We start from the raw sequence: 26,104 nt of genomic DNA on the forward strand, positions 1-26,104 counted from the left end.
CGAGAAAAAGGGTTTAATAATCACCATTAATCATAGTCATTAAAGCGGAATGCAACAATGAAAGCAAGAAATAAAGACCAAAAATAAAAGAATGGTGGAGCATAAATGAGACTACATAAACGTGAAATAAGTCAGCAAAAACAGTAAGGAGACCATTGACCTAAGAGTTTTTCTTCAACACATTCAAATAAGAACTCAGAATTTCACAACCAGTGCCAGTTAAAGATTCCACCTTTTAAACGAATTTTTCAGTTAGCATCAAATCAAGTCCCAAAATGCATTTATTTCAGAATTAGTCTTGAAAAATTAAAGTTCCCTTTCTTCTATTTTGATGAAAACTGAAAAAAAAAATTGCTACAAAATTGAAATTGTATCTATTAGAACAAACAAAAAATAATAATGCAAAAGTGCGACACCAAATAATTAGAAAAAAAATAGATGAACCCTAAACCCTTTTCTTCAGTTACCTTACCAGCAACAACAAGAGTGATAGCAGAAGAATCACGTTTACATGGTCGGTGAAAATTGAAAAGAGCAACCAAAATTTTCTGCGAGGCTCCGTTTATTTTGAGTTGAGCTCTACGTTTGTAAACTTCTTTGGGCTCAGTTTCTTACCCAGATGTCTCATCTGGGCCTGTGTCCCGTTTTGGACGGCCCATTTTCTGATTTCATCAAATTGTACGAGAGCATAGAAAAATGAATTTCATGTATTTTTATGTCATTTATTTATTTATTTATTTTTATGGTGGCCATTGGCCTGTCCTGTGCTGTGTAAGTCACAATAAACAAGAAATGGGAAATTATTATTTTATAGCTGTTCGATGATTACTTTTCTTCTTGCAGATAGGATTTTGAAAATTTATAATTAGGATGTTGCTTGATTTAAAAGTTTAAGTTATTAGGTAATAGACAGGATATTGAGATTAAAAAAAGATACTAACGGATCACGTCATATGAAACGTGAATTTAAGAGATTGAAATAAACATTTGAGAAAAAGATGGGTTTCAAATAAAAAATAAAATCAATAGAGACATATTCTAGAAATGAAGTACCTAATTTTTTATTTATTAAAAAACATTAATTTTAACAATGACTTTCTTTATTAAAAAAAAAATCCAAATTAGCGTTTGCATCATATATATGAGCATGGAATTACAGGTTTTTCCATCTATGTGCATGTATAGTTGCACACCAAAGACCAAAAGTAGTATCATAATTGGTCGTTACTAATTGTTTATCAACAATCTTAGTGATGGAATTTAGCTTCAGAAAAAAAAAAAAAAACCAAGTACTAGTAGGCTATTGAGAGGAAAAATAATGAGAAAAAATTTCCATTCACGAGGATAAGAGAAACCAACAAAAGAAGAACGAATGACAAGGAAATTTTGCAAGCACAAGAGAAGAAAAATATTTGAGCATCTTCATTGCATAATTATTATTATATCGTTTTAGTTCTTCAATGTAAAGGTAAACAAATAATCATCCCTGTAAAACACAAGTATTATTTATTTTTTGCGTTATTAGTCACATTTAATTCTTTCCCTCACCAACCCATTTATATAAATGAAACACACGAGTGTAGGTCAAGAGAGCACATTACACACTTATAAATTAAATAGCGAGAAAGAGGGAGCTTGGAATTATTAATTATAAACAAATAACTTCTCATCATCAATATTCTTTTTTTTTTTTTTTTTGTGCCTATCTCTTTTTAAATGATCTTCATGAGGAAAACACATACAATCAAATCAATGAAAGCAACTAAAGCGTTAAGGGTATCTCCACCCACCACATTAATCCCTGTATTGTAAAAATTAAATATTACAAAAAATAATAATAAAGAAAGTAAAAATAAAGACTGTAAAACAAAATAATACAAGGGAAAAAAAACAAGTAGGTGATATACATGCGCATATAGAGGGAAAAAAAAGAATAACAAATCATGTTTTGCATTTTACAAGACTTTTACGTACACAAAATATTAACATTATTACTTCACTTTCACTTGATGAATATGAAATATATATATGGATATGAATTTGTCTTGTACGTTGATGCATGTTCTCAAGGCTTTGGTGGCTCTGCAGCAGCTGGTTGGTCCTCCTTGGCGGCGGCAGGAGGAGGCTCAGTTGGGGCTGCGGCGGCGGCGGCGGCGGCTTCTGCCTGCTCAGTTTTCTCAGGGCCGGCGGGGGCCTCTTCTTTCTTCTCTTCCTCAACAACTACGTCCTTCTCTGTGACTGCGGCGGTACTACTACTTGTTGTCTCTTGTTCTGGTTTTGTTTCTTCTCCTGCTGCCGCGGTTGCTGGCTCTGCTGTTTTTTCTTCAGTAACAATAAACGTTGAGACCTTCTCAAATATGAAGAAAACTGGCCCCGGAACTGAGGCTGCCCCAAACTTTGACGATGCTTCACTTGCTGCTTTTGATCCTGGAAACTCTGTATATATACATACATGCATACAGACATATATATTAATAAAAATTTCTTGTGATTTTAACACATGACCTTAACTTTAATTAATACCATATGTGATAGAATTATTTTACCGATTTTAACGAGTTCTTCAAGTAGCTTGTGCACAGCAGTGGAGTGCTTCTTAAGTCCATCCTCCTTGCGATCCTTGACCAGGGTCTGTATTTTCATTTAAAAGCCAAAGCCAAAAAAAAAAAAAAAAAAGGTTAAATTAATTAATAAAAACTTGCATGAATTGGATCTTTTTAATTCTCTCTGACTTTTGTAGCTATAACAGATTTGGTATGTTCATTAATGTAGAGACCTTGATTTCAGCTGAAGAAGCTTCATAGATTTCGACCACTTTAGGTTGGAGCTCAGGCTTCTTCTCTTCAAACTCTTTATTGATTTGTTCCTACAAACGCGCATATATAGCAAGCTCAACATAATTGTTAATTAAACAACAAGCAAAATAAATTAAAAAAAGGACACATATGTACATATACATAAAGACAACCTTTGAATCATCAAAGGACTTGCAAGCCTCAGCAGCAGCAGCAGTAGCTTTCTTGGTTCCGTTTTTCTCGAAAACTTTCTTGATCCTTGGGAGGACCTTGGATTTCCAGTACCCCATCTTTCTTCTTTTTTCCAATCAAATGAGTCCCTCTGAAAGAAAAATCTAATCAACAAGCAAACAGCTAAATAAAATTTGCGGGGACCAAATCACGTGAATAAAAATTGAAATAATTAAAAAGAGAGAAACCTGAGTTGAGTTGGTGGCTTGGTGCAGCAAGCAGAAGTTTGCTAAAAGAATCTGAATAGCTATGCACTCACTTCTTTTAACTCTCCTTCCTCTGGCTGTCTGTCTCTCCAAGGCTTCAATAAAAGTCTACCTCAATGCAACTGTTTTGAGCCAATCGTGTGTCCCTCCTAATTTTAAGACCGTGGCATCATCGTATACACATTCAATACCCATTTTCTTTTTCTTTTTCCTTTTTTTTTTTAAAAAAAAAAACCTTTTTGTTTCCTAATTATTTTCCAAATATACCCTTTTGAGTTTTATATATCCAATTTTATGCCCGCCTTGCAAATTTTTTTTTTTTTAGTAAATCCCTCTCACTTTAAAATTAGAGAATTTTATGCATAACTTTTTGTTTAAAAAATTCTCATGTTAGCCAACTCTCCCATTAATTTATTTGTTATACTTGATTTGACAATGATTTCGAACAATTAAGTGGTTATTCAGTAATTTTTTTAAAAACAAGTTTAAAAAGAAAAAAAAAGAAACGTATTCAATTTGGTGTTTAATGTATTTTGGAAACTTTTTTTTTTTTGAAGTATCATTTTAAAAAATAATTTTTATAAAAAAACCATTATTAAAAACAATATTATAAATGCCCCCGATAGGCTTGAAATAAGTGTAAAATTCCAGGGGTAAAATGGGGAGTGTGGAGAGCTGGCAATCACTTCAATCAAAGGTGGCAGAATTATCAAAAAGTGGGGCCAGTTCCAATAGGTTTCTAATACTGATGTTGATCTGTTCTCACATGGCTTCGCTGGAGCAATTTTCACAATCAAAGCCGTCGATTGACTAATAATTCTATTTTCAATTTTTCAAAAATAATAAAATATTCCCCTATGATTGCAATTCTCAGAAACAACCATCGCATCCCGCGGTGCCACCCTTTCATTCTCCGTATTGTGTTTTGTGGCCAAAGGCCGATATTGATGAAATGTTTCCGCTCTTTACGGTACATATGCAATGCAAATATTTTTATATGCTTTTGTTGAGAATCAAATAAAACGGCATTAAATGAAGCTTTTAAAAACAGAATCTGCACTTGTCAAAAATGAGGTCCGCGCTGAATGAATTGACACATTTCCTTCCGTATTCACATATGTAATCTTTGAAAAAATATAGCATTTGCATCTATAAATAACTCTCAATGTATAATGCTTTATTTAAGAAATGAAAACACGTTTCTTCAGCTTTATATCAAAATTAATGAATTTATCCCAAAATTTGAAAATTCTATTACATGCTGGAACGTAGTTGCCAAATTTTCGATCTTTTCGATAGCTTATGCACTTGAGAAAAAAAATTAATAATCATAAGAGAAGCAGAAGAAAAAAAAAAATTCCTAATTAGTATCCTTAGATTGAGATAAAATTTCTGTTCCTACATGCACGACATAAGACGCTCTTACATTTTTCATAATATTCATGCAACAAGATATCATATCGCTAGCTTGCATGCACGTGGAGTGCTTAATAAATATTTTGAATTTAAGCAAAAACAGAGTAAGAAGACAATAAAAATGGATTAATGACTATTAATCAAATCAAAATAAAAAATTATTCATTTGGGTATCTTGAGTTAACAAAGTTTGGACTATTATCAGGTTTGGTTTTTGGGTTATTATGTTACTTGCTTGTTGACGATACCTTCAATTATGATCGACAATAACGCATGGTTTTTATAAATTGGAAACGTATGTGCTTCTTCTTCCTTTTTCTTTTTTTTTTCTTCTGTGAAAGCATATGGAATTTTATTTAAAAAAGAAAAAGAGGAAAAAGAAACAAGACTACAGATTTGTCGCGATATTTGAGAAGATCCAAGAATCTTTATGCAGATTTTTGTGTGGGAAAAAAAAAAAAAATTGTTAACACATCCCATTAACTATAGCAGGAGCAAGTGATGCCCATGTATCGTGTTTGTTGTATGATAAATTCTTCAGGTGTTAACAGTGAAAAGACAAAAAATTTAATTGTATTGGAAGAATCGGTGTCGACATTAATTCTGGCTACTTGGTCGATTTTATGACCATGACCGTTTCTATATTTTTATGAGCTTCTTATCTGGCAAGTGATGAATTTCTTTTTTCTGTTCTTCTTTGGTGGGAAAGTTGAATTTAATGGTTACGAAACCTAGAAGAAATAATAACTACAAAATAAAAAAATAAAAAAAACCCTGCTTTCAAAGATGCCTCATTATCCACAACCAAAGATATATATATATATATAATTGGTGAAATCGAATTGTTTGTGTTGACTCAAATTATTATTATTATTGATCACATGCTTTCCTTCAACACATGCCTTCTAGATATTTCTTGATATTGGTTTTAAGATACTAAATCAAAACTCATTAGATAAGAAAGCATAATCCAAAACCTTGACAATCTTTTTTAGAATCTTGTATTGATATTTTTGTTTTTTCTCTCTCAGGAGTAAAATTGAGATTATTTCAACCTATCAATTTTCTCTTCACATCACATTTTTAATTAAGAATTTTATTATCAAAATAATTCTAGTAGAATTACTTAATTAACCCTTTCTTCTCTTTTCATTCGTTTTTTTTTTTTGAGAAGTTCTCTTTTCATTCTTAAATATTCAATTCTCATTAATTTATTTATGTATTTTATTTTATGGGTAAATAATTGCTTTTGTTATCATAAAGCAAAATCCATTGACAAACTTTTACCAACCATGAAATAAATCAGTAGAGAATACCTGATATCCTGATATAATAATAAATACATGATATTCTATTATAAATCAGTAGTGCTACACATCTCAAATTTTTTATCCCAAAAAGTTATCCCAAATAATGTGTCATTTATCAATTGATTGGTGAGATAATACAATTAATTCACTTGGATCTTGTAAGAAATTATCATTTGGGATAATTTTTTGGGATAAAAAAATTGGGATGTGTAGCACTACTGATTTATAATAGGATATCAGGTATTAAACAACACCTTCTTTGATTCACAATGTCAAGTATTAAATTAACAATAGTACTTATTATATTTAAATAAATTTTACAGTATCGAGTATTAAATTAACATTAAGATTTAAAACTAGCACTCTATTAAATCTTATTTTTAACAAAAACAATGACGACAAGATTCTACAATGGATATTTCAAAATTGAGTCGCCAATCTTGACAAAATTCACTTTGCTTTAAAGTAAAGGCCGTTATGGATTAACAAATAGAAAAAATTATATATATAAAAAAAGTGAGCTATGGCCTAGTTCCAAATCAAAGTGCATATTTTAATAAAATTATTTAATATCCAAAATGTTTCGATTACTTTCTTTCTCATCTTTTTATATTTTAATGCCTGTGTCATTAGAATAATGTCCTTCCTATATGTACTAATTTATAATAAATATGGCAGAATAAAAATGTAAGCAATTGTTATTAAAAGAAAAAAAAGGAAAATTATTTTTGTAATAGAAGTAGATTAATGAATCTTCATATTGTGCAGATTTACTTGCACATAGGTAGTATGAAAATTATGTACATAGGAAAGAAGAACATTTTGTTTTTTGGACTATTCTGAACTTGAAAATTAGGCAAAGTGGAGTTGGTACGAGCAATTAGAAGGAAAATTAAAATTAGGGCAAGTTGAGAGGATGAGGTTAGAGGTGACACATGAAATGGTGTAAGATTACAAGTAGTCCATTTCAAAATTGATAAATTGCCCTTTTGCATAATTAAACAAGAAAATGAACATGACGTAGCATTGCGTTTGAGTGCAAAACTCAATTGATGATGATAAGGACTCATTCTCCCTTTGAAAATGTAAGTGTAATTAATTTTATAGCTTTCTCTAACCTTCTTTGCCTATTCTAGTCCAACTTTAATACGTTAACTTTTCTAACCTAAGCATTTCATTTGATTTTGACAATCTATTTCTTTTTCTTATTCAACTGATCGTGTATATAAAAATGAATAGCGATCGAGAGATAAAAATGCTACACGTACAAATTGTCCTAGTTTTGATAGATAAATTATCTTAATTTTGACAGATAAATTAGAGGCTTGTTCGAGTCTCTTAACCTAATTGCCTGGCCTCTATTATTGTTCCACTAAACTCTTTGATTATTTCACATAATATAAAATTTGAGTACTTAAATATAATCTTAATCCTTTTCTGTTCGTGAAATTTACCTGACAAAATTTAATATCTGCTGTTGTATTAGTTTGCTAATTAATTTTGAGTAATGATAGAGCCACAAACTATTGTACAAACTTATTTTGTACAAACTGACGTGGTATAATAAAATTGGTTAAATTAAATATCTCTTGCCTCACATAATTTATTTTTGTTATTTTATATTTTCATTTAATCAATGAATTAATGTCATATCAGTTTGTACAAGATAAGTTTGTACAAAAATTTATAACTCTATCATTATTCATTAATTTTTTAGCTCCGAAGCCTGAAGGGTAGGCCCAAGTCCCCACATAATCTACTGGGCTCACCCGATACTAGAACCAGGCCCACCCATTTGTTTTTATTTTTCAAATCACTGAATAATCAATAGCATACCTGACCCGTGGGCCGTGGCCTCACCCTGGATACGATCAACAAGAAAATGTTGGTGAGACAAATCCAACTGATGAATTGACATCCTGTCTACGTACTGAATAGACAATAATGGATCATTTTTCAAGTTACATGTGCCAAAATCTGAACAAACATTTCTCAAAACTGCTTTACAAATAATAATAATAACAATGATAAATTGGATGAAAGTTGCACTGCAGCTCATTCGTGGCTGAAAGTAGTAGCATGCAGCAACTAGCAAAAGGTTTGCATACACCGACAAGAAAATAAGTTGTTCAAAACGATTGTCACAATTCAGAGATAGGAACAGACCCACATGAAGCGTGCCATTGATAAGCTTGGAAGCAAATGCCATTGCCAGATCAGGGCCAGACAGCAAGCTCATTAATCTAAAGCATATTTGATTTTTGTTCTATGTAACAACTAACAACACAAAGTTTTGGTGAGAAATAAGCGCCTTTCCCAATCCAAGACAGCTCAGGTACTAGTGTTGGCTCGCCTGATTCCCTCAGCTTTAAAAAAACATGGTGGGATCTGACAGCTAAAAAGAAAAAAGAAAAAGAAAAAAATAATAAATGCAGACGAGAAGTAATGAAGAAGTCCCCACTTGATTTAGTTATGCAAAGGCAATGTTCTTGTTACATCCTAAATTGTACAAAAGCTTGTTTGATTAGAAACTAATGCTATGAGCCAACATCCAACATCATCACTATGAAGCAGTAACATTACTTAAATTACCAGATTACAACATGCACGTCAATCTTTGACTTGTGTTTCCAATACATTTACGCCAGCTCTTTTCATGACGGACTTTCAACAGTAATAAGCTTCAGATTCTAGTTTGCTGGCCATAAAGATCTTATCCATATAGCCTTCATGCTGTCCAGCTTGTGATAGCTTATGAACCGTAGAAAGATCTTGTAGCTTCTCACTTGTTGATCCATTTGCATATCAGTCAATGACATAATTTGGCGCCACGGCTAATATCCTGTCATCTCTAGATGGGCGCCCTTCACCTTCCGCTGCTGCTTGTCTACCATCATCCACCACTATCAGATGACCTTCCCTCCTAATCAAACTCTGCATTGCAAGTATTTGATTATTTAAAATAATTAACAAAACAATATTAAGTTGAACTAAGACATTTGGAGCTTCATTTATCAGAATTAAGATAGGTACTATCATACCTCAATAATAGCTTTGAGTTTGGAAACTTCCTTTTTCACTTCCTCCATAGAACTGTAGGTGTTTTTCTCATTCTGTTGTTCCACATACCATTTTATCAAATCCTTCTGCCTCATTCCAGCAAGTCCAGTCCCTGCAAGTGGCAAAAAGCTCAGAAATTACTTAAGAAAAACGACTATTAATGGATCATGCATGGTGGGAACAAGTCCTGGTGGTTAATCATGAAGCAGGGCTTCAGATTCACCAGCTAGTGTCGACCATCCAAGTGTGGTAAAAACTCATATTTGGAAGAAGATTAACGGTTGAGCTAAATACCCTATCTCCAAAGACCTTATGTTTGATATATTCAAACCATTCACTTATGAACATGAAAGACCGATGGTTCAGGAAGTTACCTTCTTGTATTACAGATTCTTCATGCTGTCTAAGGCGCATTACCAGGGCTTGGGTGACCCTCTGGAAATATTCATCGCTTATAACAAGTGTTTTCCCTTGTCGGTTCGCAGAACTGGCTCCATTTCCTGGACAATAAAAAGGCGAGGTTTTCCTTAATTAAAAATGGTCATATAAAATAAAATCGAAGGAATTTAGGTGATTGAATCGCACCAGCTATTCCAGAAGCCGGTTCAGGAGTCCTGTTCCTTGGTTGAGCATCACCTTGATCATTGCCATCATTTCCATCATCACCACCATCACCATCATCACGATTATCTTCTTGAAACTCAGACAGATCAATCTCACTGGACTCCACACTGCATGAAGAGATAAATTACGCATCTTCACCAGTCATTTAGAAAGAGAGGATATTTGGCATAATTTCACTGGTACCGTACCTGATTACAGATGTTTTTAGCAGTCTTACTGCTATACGAACATGACGCGGATGTACCTGGAAGGATAATTTCATGAATATATGATGACAATGCATAACAATGACAACACGAGGACTAAAATAGCTAAATAGGTGTACCTGAGTTTCCAAATGACTCCGAGCAATGGCCTCCGACAACCTGATCAATGCTTCCAGCTGCCTAACTGTCATACGATATGCAACTCTGCTCCCAGGAGTAGTATCTCCCCTTCGGAGAGCAACATAAGAGTCAACCAACAGTTTCCTGGCTTCCAAGCTTAGCTGAATTATAGAATCGATGTTAAAAATAGGCAGTACAATAACATAAAATCTCATTTTCAAGTCAAAAACCACATCATGATCATAGAAAGATTAAACAGCCAACCTTTGGTTTTAAAGTTTTAGCATATGCAATGTAACGCTTCAGCTGTGCAGTTGTGAATGCTGGAGCTAGAGCATCTTCATGCTTCTGATGCACTCTCACAATGTGGTGAGCAATATGGTAATCAGTTTGATCATCTGGATCATCGATCATTACATATACCAGATCAAACCTGGAAAGAATAGCAGGAGGCAGCGCAACATTGTACTGGGGAAGAAAGATAAATCCAAAGTGATCAGTTCACAACAAGGACATGAAAAATTATAGCACAAATGCCTAGGAAATCAGTTACAATGGTACCATATTCCAAAGATTCTCACCTTCAGTGGTTTCGACTTATCATAGCGCCCCCCTGCAGGATTAGCAGCAGCTAGAATTGATGTTCGGGCATTCAGTGTTGCTTGTATACCTGCTTTTGTAATGCTTATTGTCTGCTGTTCCATGGCTTCATGAATTGCAACCTTCATAAGCAGTTGGAAATCAAGTATCAGCATTACATGGCAAATAAGATCCTCCAAATAGAACAGTATAAAAATTACCTGATCCCTGATGTCCATCTTGTCAAATTCATCAATGCAACAAATACCATTATCAGCAAGCATCAGTGCACCTGCCTGGAAATAAAAAACACACATTTGTCACTGAACTTGAACAAGCAGAAATTGTATACTCAGAGGTATGTGGTTAATAAGGAACTTAAAAGAATACGATGGGAAAACACACATCAGAAGATTAGGGCTAATCAGAAGTCAATTATTTCCGGTCTCCAAGGACATATCATAACTCAACCTAACAAAAAGCAATAGAACTGAATGCTACCTCGATACAGAATTCCCCAGTTTCTGGTTCTTTGGCAACACTTGCAGTCAAGCCTGCCGCAGAGGAGGACTTGCCAGATGTGTAGACAGATCTAGGAACAATACCAGCAGCATATCTGCAAGTGCATTGACCATATATTTAAGTTTTTCAAGCAGTATAAACACCAGGAATTGCTGTATTAGAAACCAAAAACCCAAGGAACAAATAAAATGACATACTTAAGGAACTGAGATTTGGCACAGCTGGGATCTCCAACTATACAAACATTAATATCTCCTCTCAGGTTGATGCCTTCATGAGTAAGCTTGTGAACACCACCCAAGAGCATGAGCAGGATTGCTCGCTTTATATCTTGATGACCAAAAACAGTTGGGCCAATGCTATCAACTATCTTATTGAAGAAATCAGGGGCATTTCTCATTCTTTGGATTTCGTCTATCTCTTCTGTCTGCCAGTTGAAAATAAGTGAGTAGAGTTCTAGAATTTGATGTAGTTTCTAGGTTCACAATAAAAATCAAAATTCAATATTGAGAATCCTGAAATCATTAACACCATCTGAAGGTACACATTCCGAACTCATTAGTAAATTCCTATCTGTAAATTATATCTTTACTTTAAGCAGTTCCAAAATTTAGTTATGTAAATCAAATTCCCTCCAGACTTGGTTGAATGGAATTGTTAGAAGGAAATCATGTTAAATAAGCCCAGAGTAAAGAAATTGACAATTTTTTTTTCAGTAAAGTACTGAAAGACATTATAAATAGAGATTTGAAGTAGCATGAAGTAGCTGTGATTGATAATCAAACAAATCTCTAGAAAATGGGACTATACTAAAGAAACTAGAAATACTGCGTGTTGAACCCACCGTGAACTGATGTTGGTCCTCTTCATCGGCATCCTTCTTCCTATTTCTTATGTCGGTATCTCTTCTACCATCAGCAATCTAAAGAAACAAGCAAGCATGAAACATGAACTGCACGAACAAACTCGTCGCATAATCCAACTTGAATTATAAGCCACTGTATCACCAACCTGAACTGAATTGGCAATGAAGGCAAGACGGTAGGAAAGGTCTCTCACTCCCAATGCTCGAAGACCTCTCACACCATCATGTCCAACGGCAGAGGACTTGCGTTGAGAAGCTTCTCGGCGACATTCTGCTCTCTCTCCAGGAGAGGCCATTGCCAATATGTCAGGTATGACAACCACAGTACCAGTGAAAATGACCCTGTTGGTGAATAAAGATTGGAGATATTAATGACCTGCAAATATCTTATGATATTTTCTAAGCGAGAACAAGTAACTAACATTAACATCTATAGGAAAAAGAAAATGATACATATTGACTTAATGGGGATCTTACGTGTCTCCAGCTCTGGCTTGTTCGACAATATCATGGCGGAGAATAACATCCAATGATCTGGGCAAGGATCCAGCTGGAATCTCTTTGGAAGTCTCCTGCATTCTCACCCTCTGCCAGTCAGCAAACTTGCTATCTTGGCGAAGCAATGCCCAATTTGTCCTATTGGAACATGTTGCATTCGCACAAATTGTGGGCTGAAACCAAAGAAATGCAACAACACATCGATTATTGCCAGGCAGTGAAAATTCACCCACATGAACATGTAAAAATACTCAAGCAGGTTAACCTCGGTATATTTGAATTGCTGCTCAACATTCTTGATGACTCCCCCACATTCCAAGCACTTAAAGGTCCCTTGAAGTAGCTCAGGTCGAACTTCACTTGTTCGAGTCACCACTCCTGTAACTGACACCAGTCTCCCAATTTCTGCCGTGGTCAACTCTCTCAATCTGTGCTCAAGCATTACACACATACAAACAATTCATAACTAATGCAATTTTTCATAATCATCAGATATTTTGTGTGTAAATTTGATTACCCATGCCTGAATTAAGAACAATTGAAACGATTAAATAATGAGCATTAAAAATTACCTCTTAGAGAAAGGGATGTTGAAGAAAGCGACATTGATATCCTTGTTAGGATTATCATCAGAAATGAAATTGGGGTTTTGCTCCATCACAAATCTCTTGCAAGCATTCTTCAAATACGGTTCAAATCTTAAATACTCATCGGCAATGGCTTTTTGAAGAAGGTCATTGTATCGCATAACGTGAGAGAAATCGATGAACATGGTGTTGGATTCGTTGGCTCTCATGGCCTCGATCTCGGCCTCGTAACACGACTCTCCGCCCATGTTTTCATCTAATCTAAAACTGCCCAGATCATCGTTTGGAGCGAAAATCAACACCCATTTAACAAAAACTACAATTTTAAATGAAAAAAATGGTTAGGGATTTAGGGAAGCCTACCTCTTTAGAAATTCCAAGAAAATATTTTCAACTCTCACTGCTTTTTCGTCAACCAAGATTCCACCAAACGCCTCCATTTTGTATTTGTTGTACGATGTTTCGGAAGCTGCAGTCGTCACTCGATTTGGAACCCTAATTTCCAACTGTAAACACTTCGTCTTGTTTGTGGTTGTCGGTCTCTCCGTGGCGGGAAAATCGTCAAGGCCTTCCCGCCAAGATTAAAAAAAAAGAAGGAACCGTTAGGGCCTTTTGGGTTACGGGGAATGGTTTTGACCGTGATTTGCTTCGCAAGTTTCAGTTTTTCAATTTTATTTTTAAAGTTTTTTTTGGGCAAAAATATTAAAAAATAATAATAAATGTTTTAATTAAAAAATTTAACCCAATTTCACATTTTCAACTTAATATTATGCCATTTAAGATTAGTTTCAATGATGGACTCTCTTGCGTAATCACATAATTTCCCCTCATCATGTTGAGCTTTTAGGTATTCAAAAATCAATATAGATTTGGGCTTTTTTTGATGGTGTCATCGAAAATAATAATAACAATAATAATTTTTTTAAAAAAGTATGTAAGTATTGAAAACTAAGTTCTCTTTTTTTTTTCATAATATTGAAGATCAAAATGGTAGGAGGGACCAAAAAATTAATTTACAGTTTACTTCCAAATAAATAAAGAAAAATTAAAGATTGAATCTCATATCTCTTTTATCGGTGAAAAAAAAAATTGAAGAGTTAAATGAGTTGACACCAACAAATAGGGAGAAAAATTTTTACATGCTAGTTCTAAAATCTTAACTGACTGAGGTGGGAAGATCAACCACTTAGATTCAATTATTTAGTAAAATAATGAGCCTCGTGGTGAGATTCTATTAAAATTGAATATAAAATAATAATAATAATAAAACTATTTTACCAATTAATTGAAACTTACTGACCGATCCTTAACACCTCAATTTTACAAGATGACAGGACTACCCTATACAAATCTCTCTCACAAATACATAGGGTTATATATATTGCATACTATCGCCTATAAGCCATGCATGACCCTAGGATAAGCATCGAGAAAAAAAGAAGATTTTTTAGAAAATATAATGGCACAAATTGTTGACAATACCAGATGTTCCTACGAGATAAAACTAATTGGCTGTGCATAAGATAAACTTGTGATGGATTTGGCCCATGTGTGTACAAATATGGCCTCATTATTCAACCCAGACCTAAGTTTCAAGGCCCAATGGCTCAATTCTGTAAAATTAATAAGTGAAAACACATAGATGTACGCAAATTGCAAAGCTTAATGCATACCACTGTGTATGCATGTGTATGTGTATGTGTATTGTATGTAATGCTATATTTGGATATAAGGATAATTTTCACTTTTTTTTTTCTTTTTAATGAAAAGTACCATTTTCATTAATTCAACCATGCGAATATTGGCATAATCTCAGCTGAAAATGAGTCCAGCCAAATGTTTGTACCTTGTCTATCAAGTGCTATCTTAGTTAGTGAATGAGCTACAACATTACACTCTCTTGGATTATACAAAATTTTAACAAATTTTGTGCAAATGAAGTTTTTTTTGATCTCCTAAATTAAGGTTTCGTTTGAAATTGAGATTAAACAACTGTAGGGTAAAAATATAATATTAAAGTGTTTGGTAAATACTAACTATTATAATTTGAAAGATAAATTAATTAGTTTTATATTTGTATGATGAACAATCTATTATTATTTTTTATTAATTTTGTTAAATTTATTAATTAAAAATTATATTTACTATATATTATTAATTTTTATTTCATAATTATAGTTTTTTTTTAACAGTAATTGTTCCTAAAAAACTACAGCACCTCAATATCAAACAAAACCCTTTGTTTTTATTTAAATTTTGACTGTACATATCCTTTTTCTTTTTAAAATCTTGTACATGAAAAATTACACTTTAGTTTTTTTTAATTTAAAAATCAATAAGGTCCAACAATTTGGATCAAAATGGGGTAAATTATCCATTTTACCGATTCAATACATTTGTTTTTTGGGCAAAACTAATTATTTTTAAAACCAAACATATGAATAATAAATTCCGTGTGCCATTTTAATCTGTTGTGTATATACAAAGTGAGTAGAGGTCAAGACTTTTCCAACTTTACCCATAATAATTGACTGAGCATATTAAATAAATGGTTGGGTTGTCCCATTAATTTGTCTACTATAGATAAATATCAATATATAGATTAAAAAAAATAACCATTCATTATTACAAATATAAATATGGGCATTATTACGAGTAAAAATAGAAAATACAACCACCATAATCTGATTCAAATCATGAATTGAATTCACTTGTTCAAAACCTTAAATGGTAATCCAGCCTAAGGCTAGACTTGCCCAGCTAGATGCTTTAATATTTATGAGCAAAATCTTGGCAGATATTATCTAATATTGATTATATTACTAATTTTAGAATTATTCTCCCTACCAACTCTAAATCAGCAATTCTCTCTTAATTGGTCTAAAACATTGTTTTAAATAGTGCACAACAAATGAATGAAAGAGGAATTTGTTACATAGTAAAAGGGAAAAGAAAAAACCATTTTCATAATTTTTTAATTAGTTCAAAAATAATATTTTTGAAAGTCACACCAAAAACATCATAAAAGCAAACCTGTTTTGGGTATACATTATTTCTAAATATACATGTGTTAGAAAACAATCATCGGAAAAGAAAAATAGTTTTGAAAAAAATGAAGCAAGAAAAAGAAAATAAAAACAAAAACAATGAGTGTGTTAAGTAAAATGAACTAGGGGTGATCAGAATCAAATCCGATCCATTCAATCCGTCTGATTCGTAGAAATTCGATTCGTGAATTGATGGATTGGATTTGATTGAAAATTTGATAACCTGCAATCGGTGGATTGGATTTGAATTTACTTATGTAAATCTATAAAAATTCGTGAATCCGTAAAAAAATAAAAAAATATTTATTTAATTAAAAAATAAAACTTTTAAATATGACATTAGTACTTACTAGTAAATAAATAAGTTAAAATATAGTTACATTAACACTATATATATCTTATCTGATAATAATATAAAATAAAAAATAATTAAATAGAAAATATAACTTCCAAAATAGTTAATTTCTATATATTGATCTAAATGAATGAGATTTTTGTCTTTTTGGTGCATTATATTTTGAAACTCTAAATGTATTTCTAGTTTTCTTTAAACAATTAATTTATTTAAATCTTATTTAATTTTAAATTTGATTGGTAGTAAAATTATTTTTATTTTAATTTTTTTATTTAGTTAGTTCGTGCATTGGACATAATTAAAAAATTTCGGTCCACAAATCAATATGTAAAATGGTGAATTAGATATGAATTTAGTCGAATCCGCATCTGATCTGCAGACGTATGAATTGGATTTGGATTGCATTTCACCGATTCATAAATTGGATTAAATTAAAAATTTATAATCTACAAAATCATGAATCAGATATAAATTAATGTCCAATCTATAAAATTTGATCCACGAACACTCCTAAAATGAACGACAGCGGGCAAAGCTGGCAACGCATGCTAGAAATAAAAAAGGAGGGACACTTGCGAGAGACCCGCTTAACTTAAAACCGAAACGCTCGGCATTTGTCAATGCCGCTGCCGTGACATTGCATCATGATTCATGCATTCCTCTTCATTCATTAACTTTGTGTTGTATATATAAATTTATGAAGAAGAAGAAGATAAAGCAAAAGAAAGAGAAAGAGAAACAGTCAAAGTAACCGTTTCAATTTCACAACTCTCTCTACATCTGTAGTTGCCATTTTCTAACAACTGCCATTTGTCTACGTTTCCACTTATTCTTCTCCTTTTCTCTCTCTCCATTAAGCACTCTACTAAATTCACGAATATATCATGTCATCTTCCATCTTATAATCATGCCCACCATCCACAATGTACCCATCAATCTTGTCAGTATATACATATTCAAACTTCATATTATCTTTTCTCTAATCTGTACTTATAGATTTTCCTTGTTATATAGATTATAAGCACCTAGTGTCCATCATCCATCCAATATTTATGTGCAATGTCGATTCCACTAAAATAATCTCCCTCTCTCTTTTAATTTTCCTTAAATGAGATGATGGATGGGGATGCAATTAAAGAAAAAAAATCAAATCAACGAAAAGAAAAAAGAAAAATAATGATTGGATATTTGGCTAAAGCCTAAATCAAGCCGCCAACCAACCGAAATGACCATCACTAAACTCAAACAAACCTCTCCCTTATCGGCCGAAAGGTCCATCGAGACCCCACGATTTTAACATATAATAACCCCACCTTTTGGCTTAAATAAGGTTGCTAATTAATTATTAATTACAACAAAATCTTGAAAAGAAAAGAAAAGCAAATATATGCAAAAGCACATCATCATCATCATCATCATCCATCTTCATCAATTTCACCGATCCCTTTATATTAGTGAAACCACTTAGTACAAAAACAAGCCCCACAACCACAAACGAAACACAGGTGCAAAATTCCTCTTCTCCCTCCTCTCCCATTCATAGAGATGAACAAGACCGCAACAGCAACAACACCACCAACAAGAACCCAGTTGCATGGACAAGGAGTAGAGGACCAAAAGGCCAAGACAAGCAAGAGCTATCTCGTTCTCTTGGTCACCAACTATCTCTGCCTCTTTGTCGGCTCAGTCTCAGCAAGCTTGCTCTCAAAGTACTACTTCAATCACAAAGGCTCAAGCCGTTGGGTCTCCACTTGGGTTCAATGCGCCGGCTTTCCTCTACTCCTCCCACCAATCTTCCTCCCTTATTACCTCTTCAAGTGCACCGAGCGACGTCCATTCTCACACTTCACTACCAAGGTCCTCACCTTGTCAATCTTGGTAGGCCTCCTCTTAGGCTTAAACAATCTTCTCTTCTCTTGGGGTAACTCATATTTGCCGGTCTCAACTTCAGCCCTCCTCTTATCATCTCAGCTCCTATTCAACCTCGTTTTCTCAGTCATAATAGTAAAGCAAAAAATCACCTTCTCAAATCTCAACTGTGTTATTCTTTTAACCCTAAGCTCAGTGCTCTTAGCCCTAGGCTCGGGCCATGACAAGTCTCCTGACTTGCCCAAATCGAAATATTTCATAGGGTTTTTTTGCACTGTTGGTGCTGGCTTGTTATTTGCTTTGTATTTGCCAGTCATGGAGATGATTTACAAGAAAGTTTACTGCTACTCAATGGTGATGGAAATGCAGCTGGTGATGGAGATTGCCGCCACGGCGTTGGCCACCGTCGGAATGGCGTCGGACGGCGGGTATCCGGAGATGAAGAGAGAGGCACAGACGGTTTACGACAAAGGGCCGGTGGTTTACTGCCTGACGATTATCGGCAATGTGGTGACTTGGCAGCTTTGCTTCATGGGTACTGCGGGGATGGTGTTCCTGACGTCGTCGTTGACGGGAGGGATCAGCATGACGGCGATTTTGGCCATGAACGTTATCGCCGGGGTCGTGGTTTACGGCGACAGTTTTGGCGGCGTTAAGGCTGTTTCGACTGTGCTTTGTGCTTGGGGCTTTTGCTCTTATGTGTATGGCATGTATGTGAAATTGAAATTGCAAGAGAAAGAGAAATTCGAAGAAGCAGAGAAAGTGGAGACTCAGAAAGAGATGGTTCAGATTAATGTCACAGCAGCAGCAGCTGATGCATCAGTTTGATTATGTATAATATATTATATCATATCATATGTGATGGTGATTTTGATTTTGGTTTTGATGACTGGATATGTAAATTAGATATATATCGACGTTATAATATTAATGTTATCCTTTTGTTAGTTCTATATATGATTCTTGTCAAACTTAAATTGAAGGTACGTGCAAAGCAGCTCAAATTAATACTTGATACGTTATTCGAATACAGAAGTGTCAATCTTAAAATTTTAATTAAAAACCACTCACCCACTAATCTTCTTAATTTGAACTATAGAGAGTGCGTGATATGATAATTCGAAGGGATAAGGGATATGACTGTTTGAAATCATAGCCCATTCATGTTATCAACATCATTATCATTAGTAAACTAGATATAAGTTGATTAATAAATACAGCGAATAAACTGGAAGGGTTTCTGAATAAATATAGATCCATTGAAGGTGACCATACGACTGCTCAGCAACTCAAGTTAATTTATTATTTATTATCATTTATTTATTTATTTATTTTTGGTGATCAGAATATGAAGGGAGGAAAGAAAAATAAAATTATTCTGACACTAGGTATCCATTTTGCTTAATATATAAATCAAAATAATTTCATATGTTAAACCTAGGATGACAAATTAAGAATCACACAATTTATTTAGAAAAGCATATCGTCCAACCGGACCACGAAGTCAATAGTTTTGACAGCAAACTTAACCATAACGTGAGCCGCTAGACGACATATTTCTACAAAGTCTGCATTCATTTGATAAACTTTACTATTAAAGAATTGTATGACAGTGCATCATGATTCTTCATGCCTGTAATGAAACATCTGCACTGGTGTCTTTTTATTTTCCAAAGTTTTGTCATTTATGTCGAAAATCATTAATTTTTGTAGGAAAATGAAAATATAAAACATTTATAGGAATTTGAATCAAACTAATTACTACAAGAAAACATGGTAAAAGAATTAAAAGTGAGAGAGGAGAGTAAATTAATTGGAAAAAAAGATTTTCTCTTCTTTCTTTTTTTTTTTCCTTCTCATAATCTCTCCTAACCAGTGAAATAAATGGTCAAGAACTCAAGATTAAATTTTAAATTTTGATATTGACAATTAAGCCAAGTTTTTTTCGCTTTATTTATAAGTAATTCAACTTTTCCACTAGATTTAGAAGACTAAATGAGACCATGAGAGAAAAATAATAGGAGATAATTCTAATCCTAAATGAATTAAATTACATGTACTCTAAAAAATAAAAATTACGTGCACAAACTCAATTATACTAAAATATATTGCATAATATACCCTTTTAAGTTCTTTCTCTTATTATAGAAGTTCCAAATAATTTTCTATGGACAAATTTCTATGACTAGTTTTTATATATGTAGTTTTAATTTATAAGATAATGGCGTCAAAATTCTTATATATATATAAGAGACCAAAGGTTCGAAACGAAGCTAAAGCATAAACAGATAATGTTAGGAGCAGCAAAATGAACAAACGAATTGAATTCAAATCGAATTATAAATGAATTGTGTCAAAACTCTGTTGATTCGAATTCGATTCGTTTATTAAACAAATATTTTGTTTGATTCATTTACTATTCATTTATCCTATAACAAATCCATAATGAATCAAATCGAATATGAATTTGTTCACAAAAATATAATTAGTAAACTAATATTAAGCAAAATAAATATAAAAGACCACAAATTTAAAATCCTATAAAATACAAATTTATTATCATTTACAATTACAATATTAGCCTTCAAACTTTAAAAATTTCCGTACATATTTAAAGATAAATAAGTAATTTAATTAAACAAAAAATTTATGAACTTCAAACGAATGAATTATATTTGATTCGTTTATAACTCATTTATTAAACAAATCCAAAACAAATAAATGAATCAATGTCCTCAAACTTGGATTCAATTTGTTTAGTTAGCGGATCAAATTGAATTCTCCCATTTATTAAAAGAATCAATTTTTTTTCAAACATAAATCCATTTAATTCACATCGAATCAAATCGAATAAACTAATTTTGACCCAAATTGTCACCTCTAGATAACGTACATGTATCCCTAATAAATTATCATAAAATCATCTTAAAATTATATAATTGAATTATAGTTCTCAATTGTAAGATCATCTTAACATGGACCCGTTATCAGTTTTCTAATTTTCTGTGTAATTTTTTATTTTAGCTTGATGATTTCATTCAAATTTTTGTCTAGAAGAATGAACTGAAGATATATTTAATTTAGGTAACTTTTGGTTTGGGGGGAAAAAAAAGCTTTTGTTTATTATATCCATTGTTTCTACTAAATGAAAATGATAATTAATCTTAAATTGACATTTCGCACTAAGTGCCACGTGCTATGTCCTTGTTTTCAATATAAAGAAAATTTCTAATTAGAATAATTTAATACATAATTAGAGGACCAAGCTAAATTATTAATCTTTCATCATCCATCAAAAAATTTTGTCCGCATACGAAACAAAATGAAGCACATTGTTTGTTGTCCATTGCTTAAAAAATTGAAATTTAATTTATTTGTAGCTACACTAATGGTGATGTAACAAGGCATTAATGTGTGGATTTTGATTAAGCTTGTCTCCATGATACCTTTTTTAAGTAAGAACAAGTTAATTTGGTGGGCGTCTGTGTGTTTACTTATGACTTGAGTCTTTCTTTAATGTAAGTGGTGGGTCAATTAATAAAGTGAAGGCTACAAATAATAATATTAAAAATTAATCAATAATAACTAAAACTCTAAATTCTAAAATCCAATGGAGAAAGAGAGAGGTGGATCTTCATTCGTAGGGTAGAAACGTTGGATATTCTTTTGTTTAATTAATTAAAGATTTTACAGAAAAAATTATTACAAAAAAATAGTATCTTAATTTTGGCTCATACATGCATAGCTTTAAGATTTTCCAAATCTTGGTGAAACCTTGGATAGTCCTAGTGAAATTGTAACTCTAATTAATTGTCTTTTTTAAACCAAATTACAGGAGAAATGAGATGCCGTTTATGTCATTAGATGGGATTATAGTGAACCTTTTATTGCATGAAACTTTAAATATATAAAATCATGAAGTACGTGGGTCTTGCATGCTTAAAAAGTGTGTATATTATGTATTTTATATACGTGGATGGACATATCAATAAATAAACTAGAAGATACAAATGGCTGTCTAGTCAGCTATGCCATTTTTACTTATATTATTATTAAAAAACAAAAAAAAAATACAATTAACAACTAGTGGGAAGAAAAAAAAAGTACAAAATACAACGGTCTATCAATAAAACCAATTACTAAAAATAACTATTGAGGGTAATATATAAATGATTACAGCATAATTTTTTCCGATTGAAATATACACATGTTCTTTCAATATGTCAAAAGCATGTCGGCATTTCAAATTTTTACTTATTAAATTAAGGGTCTAATTGCATTGAACTTTACATGTGTGTTTTTTTTTTTAATTGTATTCAAATTATTTACTAAATTTCTACTCTAAGATATTAAATAGGTGAATATAATACATACATCTATTTTTTAAAAAAAACCATCTGGTTTTCGGTGATCACATTGGACCCCGATTAATTCGAATTCGGGGTGTAGTTACAGTTAAGACTCCTTATCCCTCCTAAATGATGTATTTAATAGAAATCGAACCCGAGATCTCTTCCCACAAACCCAACCTACATTACCAACTGAGCTGCCACAACCATTTAGTATATACACGTACCCCCTTTAATTTGGTCTTAAAACATATTACTCAAATGATCATAATTATAGAGAAAGGACTAAAGGAATACCTCTTTTATTCTTTTCCTCTTTAGAACTCTATCAAATATAATATAATTTTAACTTTTAATGATGATGAACTAGTTAAAGTACTAGCAGCCAGTGATCTTAAAAAGTCAACTAAAGCAAATTTTGTCGAATTTGAATATTTTATTACCGGACAATGATTTGTTGATTAGTTGAATGCTTGATGTTTGTCGGGATTTAATTGTATTTAACAAACCAAATAAAAGAAAAAATAATAAAAAAAAGAGCAGCCCACTTCCGTTTTGATTGATTTGCTTATACCATCCCTCTCTTTCCAGTGAATTAAGATAATCATCTTATAAAGCTCCTTTGGAGATCCATTCATTATACTTTATAAGCAACATTTGAATAACCCTAACACTGACTTATTTAATAATCCATTATGAGCTAATCGTGTATCATCTCAAGAAATAACGTTTTAACTTTAAACAATTTAAAAAAAAAAAAACTTTAAACAATAAACCCATCTTATTCATTCAAACATACTTGATAAGTGAGACTCAGATGTTTGATGATAGTTATTGTTTATAAAAAGTTTTATGCGTTATATATTGTATAGATACTCTTTGTTAAAAATTTTACTACAGGTTTTTCTTCATTATTAATTGTATCAAAATAAATACATGCACAATAAAAAATCTAACAGATGAGAAGTATGCAAATCTCAATTTAATTTTATTTTTTGGATGACTCGTAACTCGTAGGTTTAAGAGAGCATATAAAACAAAAAAGACACATAAATTAAATTGACATGAGTGAATAATTAATCCCTAGGCCTTAGGTATTAAGCAAAGCATATAAAACAAACACAAGCCTTAAAAGTGGGATTAATTTGTCCCAGAATCAATAAAGAAAAAGAAAAGGGAGATTTTACACCACCATATATATGTAGACAAAATTCACGTTCTGAACTTTATAAAGTTGATTATATCCTAGCAAGTAACAATTTTGGATAATTCGAGACGGATTTTATCTTTCACCATGAAATATAAGCTTTAACTATAAAGGTTAATTTTAAGATAGCTCAAGTGAATAAAGCAACGTACAAGTTATCGAGAAAGAGAAAGAAAAGAGATCAAGATTGTAATATATGCACGACACTGACATTGGCATTGGCACCTGTAGGACGCCGTGCATTGACAAATAGGCTACCCTAAAGCTAGAGATAAGAGACAGTTACTATAGCTGAAATATTATTACTGGATCAAATTGGTAGGGAGAAAGCAAAGGCAGAAAAAGCCCTGATCCTGATGGATCACGATCAACGTACTGCTAGCTGCTTTATGAATTTGCGGTGCCCAAGGGGCGTTGTTGCCAGTTTGCCACTGCAGGGGCGGCTTGTGATATATCTATATATATATATATATATAGCAGGACTTGCCTTTATCTACATTCTGATCAGCCTTATATCAATCTTGCTTTTTAAAGAATCATACACTTGGGAGTTGGCTCCATCGGTATTATCTCTCTTTTCACAAAATAAAGATTTGGGATTCCAGCTTTACTGATCAAACCGTGACAACGAATTTTGTGCCTTTATTCTCTTTCTCTCTCTCTCTCTCTCTCTCTCTCTCTCTCTCTCTCTCTCTCTCTCTCTCTCTCTGTGTATATATATATATATATATATATAAATTGTTCGTACATTTCCAATCGATATGATCCAGCCATCCATTCATTTATATTTTTATTTGTTCTCCTTTTCATGTATGCATTATCCAGATAAAAGGTAAAGGTTAGGGTGAATAATTATTATAAGGGTAAGTACGCAAGCATGCATCAAATAGCGGCCGGGTACTTGTTTCTTTGGACAGAATTCCATCAGCAACGAGCGAGCACATGAAACAAGGAAATGAGGATTCAAGGAGCCTCACTTTCAGTGACCATAAGAATATATTGTGCGCAATATATGTAGGCATTTGTTGTTCGGTGGTTCATCCAACTGTCACTTGTTTCGGTTACTAAAAATCTAGGCTTCTTATACGGGCTTTCACTGACCAAGCATTTCACATGTTCACTTTCAAAGAGACTTCATGGAGCGTAATTCTTTCTGACCCCACGCATCATCCCAAATGCAGTCCTATTTTAACACTTTTTTATTTTCATTTACGATTCTACATACATATATACATACATGGATACATACATATATATAACTTTATCGCGCACCCAATAGATATAAAATAGGAAAATGATAAATGTCGAGAAAATTGAGAGAAAGTTGAGAGAAACAGCATCCTAAGCTGTCGTTTTGCTACCACTCTCTCTCTCTCACCATTTATCATTTAAAAATTTGATAAAAGTAATAGAAATTGTGTATATTTAGTTCTCTACATCAGACTTAATCAAAATTCAATAATTTTCACACAACTTAAACTAGCTTTCTCAAATTCACAACAATTCTACTAGTTGAATTGGGTCTGTTGGATTTTCACACAACTTAAAACCACATACAACAAAACAAAAACCACCCAATTCTGCAATTCTCACTGCCACCAAAGTCACCACACACACCCAGAACCACCCAAATCAAACCACATACAACAAAATCAAACAACCCAATTCACCCTCAAAACAGCAGCGGTCGTGTCGTCGTCGTCGGTGGTGCCACACCGACACCTCCTTTTCGTTATTGCCTCTGTTCATCACTGTCGTTGTCAGCGATGTTGGTGATAAGATGTGGCTACAGTGGTCAACGGTGGTGGTGTTGGAGAGGAGTCATTCGGGAGAGATAATTTCCAAATTGAAGGAAAATGCAAATCGAAGGGAGTGAGGATATAAGTTGAGAGTGATTTGCTTTTTGGATTTTTTTTCATTATTTTGTCGATTTTTTAATTGATAAATGGCGAGAGAGAAAGACAACAAAACGGCAGTTTGGGATGTCGTTTCTCCCAGCTCTCTCGCTATCTAGCTAGCAGCACTCTATAAAAATAAAAAAAAAAAACTCTCCCTCCAACACTAGTGTGAAAAGTGAATATTTCTTCAAAGTTTGTGGTAGGATGGTTGGTTTTAATATAATTTAATATTTCAATTTCTACATTTATTATATCTAAAAGATATTATCTAAACTTTGGATATTTTCAATTTCTAAATTTATTCCCAAGTAATATTACTAGAAAACAAATGATACTAGCGTCTCCTTTGTTAAAATATGC

At 32.8% G+C, this 26,104-nt stretch overlaps 3 protein-coding genes across 4 annotated transcripts; 1 reads left to right on the forward strand and 2 right to left on the reverse strand.

The window, feature by feature from the left end:
- Positions 1–1,763: 1,763 nt before the first annotated feature.
- On the reverse strand, positions 1,764–3,382 carry LOC18051320 (plasma membrane-associated cation-binding protein 1). Of its 2 annotated transcripts, none has more exons than XM_006448502.2 (5): positions 3,215–3,382; positions 2,969–3,117; positions 2,777–2,866; positions 2,547–2,631; positions 1,764–2,436 (listed from the first exon to the last, which is right to left on the reverse strand). In XM_006448502.2, exons 2-5 carry the CDS (start codon positions 3,083–3,085, stop codon positions 2,066–2,068), a joined length of 663 nt encoding a protein of 220 aa, XP_006448565.1. In that variant the 5' UTR covers positions 3,086–3,117; positions 3,215–3,382; the 3' UTR covers positions 1,764–2,065. The 2 variants fall into 2 exon arrangements, with proteins under 2 accessions (XP_006448565.1, XP_006448566.1); XM_006448503.2 differs by having other exon boundaries at positions 2,969–3,130.
- Positions 3,383–8,410: 5,028 nt separating this feature from the next.
- LOC18051321 (DNA replication licensing factor MCM6) lies at positions 8,411–13,636 on the reverse strand. The gene is made up of 17 exons (XM_006448505.2): positions 13,383–13,636; positions 13,005–13,286; positions 12,698–12,860; positions 12,412–12,605; positions 12,081–12,276; positions 11,914–11,991; positions 11,267–11,496; positions 11,049–11,163; positions 10,769–10,843; positions 10,550–10,690; positions 10,233–10,436; positions 9,968–10,129; positions 9,831–9,886; positions 9,604–9,749; positions 9,393–9,518; positions 9,000–9,130; positions 8,411–8,892 (listed from the first exon to the last, which is right to left on the reverse strand). The coding sequence occupies exons 1-17, from the start codon at positions 13,457–13,459 to the stop codon at positions 8,764–8,766; spliced, it is 2,505 nt and encodes an 834-aa protein (XP_006448568.1). The 5' UTR covers positions 13,460–13,636; the 3' UTR covers positions 8,411–8,763.
- Positions 13,637–17,863: 4,227 nt separating this feature from the next.
- LOC18051322 (probable purine permease 4) lies at positions 17,864–19,118 on the forward strand. Its single transcript, XM_006448506.2, has one exon. The coding sequence runs from the start codon at positions 17,967–17,969 to the stop codon at positions 19,116–19,118; it is 1,152 nt and encodes a 383-aa protein (XP_006448569.1). The 5' UTR covers positions 17,864–17,966.
- The last annotated feature ends 6,986 nt before the right edge of the window (positions 19,119–26,104 follow it).

The sequence above is a fragment of the Citrus clementina genome, unplaced genomic scaffold, assembly GCF_000493195.1.
Source record: "Citrus clementina cultivar Clemenules unplaced genomic scaffold, Citrus_clementina_v1.0 scaffold_2, whole genome shotgun sequence".
In the NCBI taxonomy this organism is placed as follows: domain Eukaryota; kingdom Viridiplantae; phylum Streptophyta; class Magnoliopsida; order Sapindales; family Rutaceae; genus Citrus; species Citrus x clementina.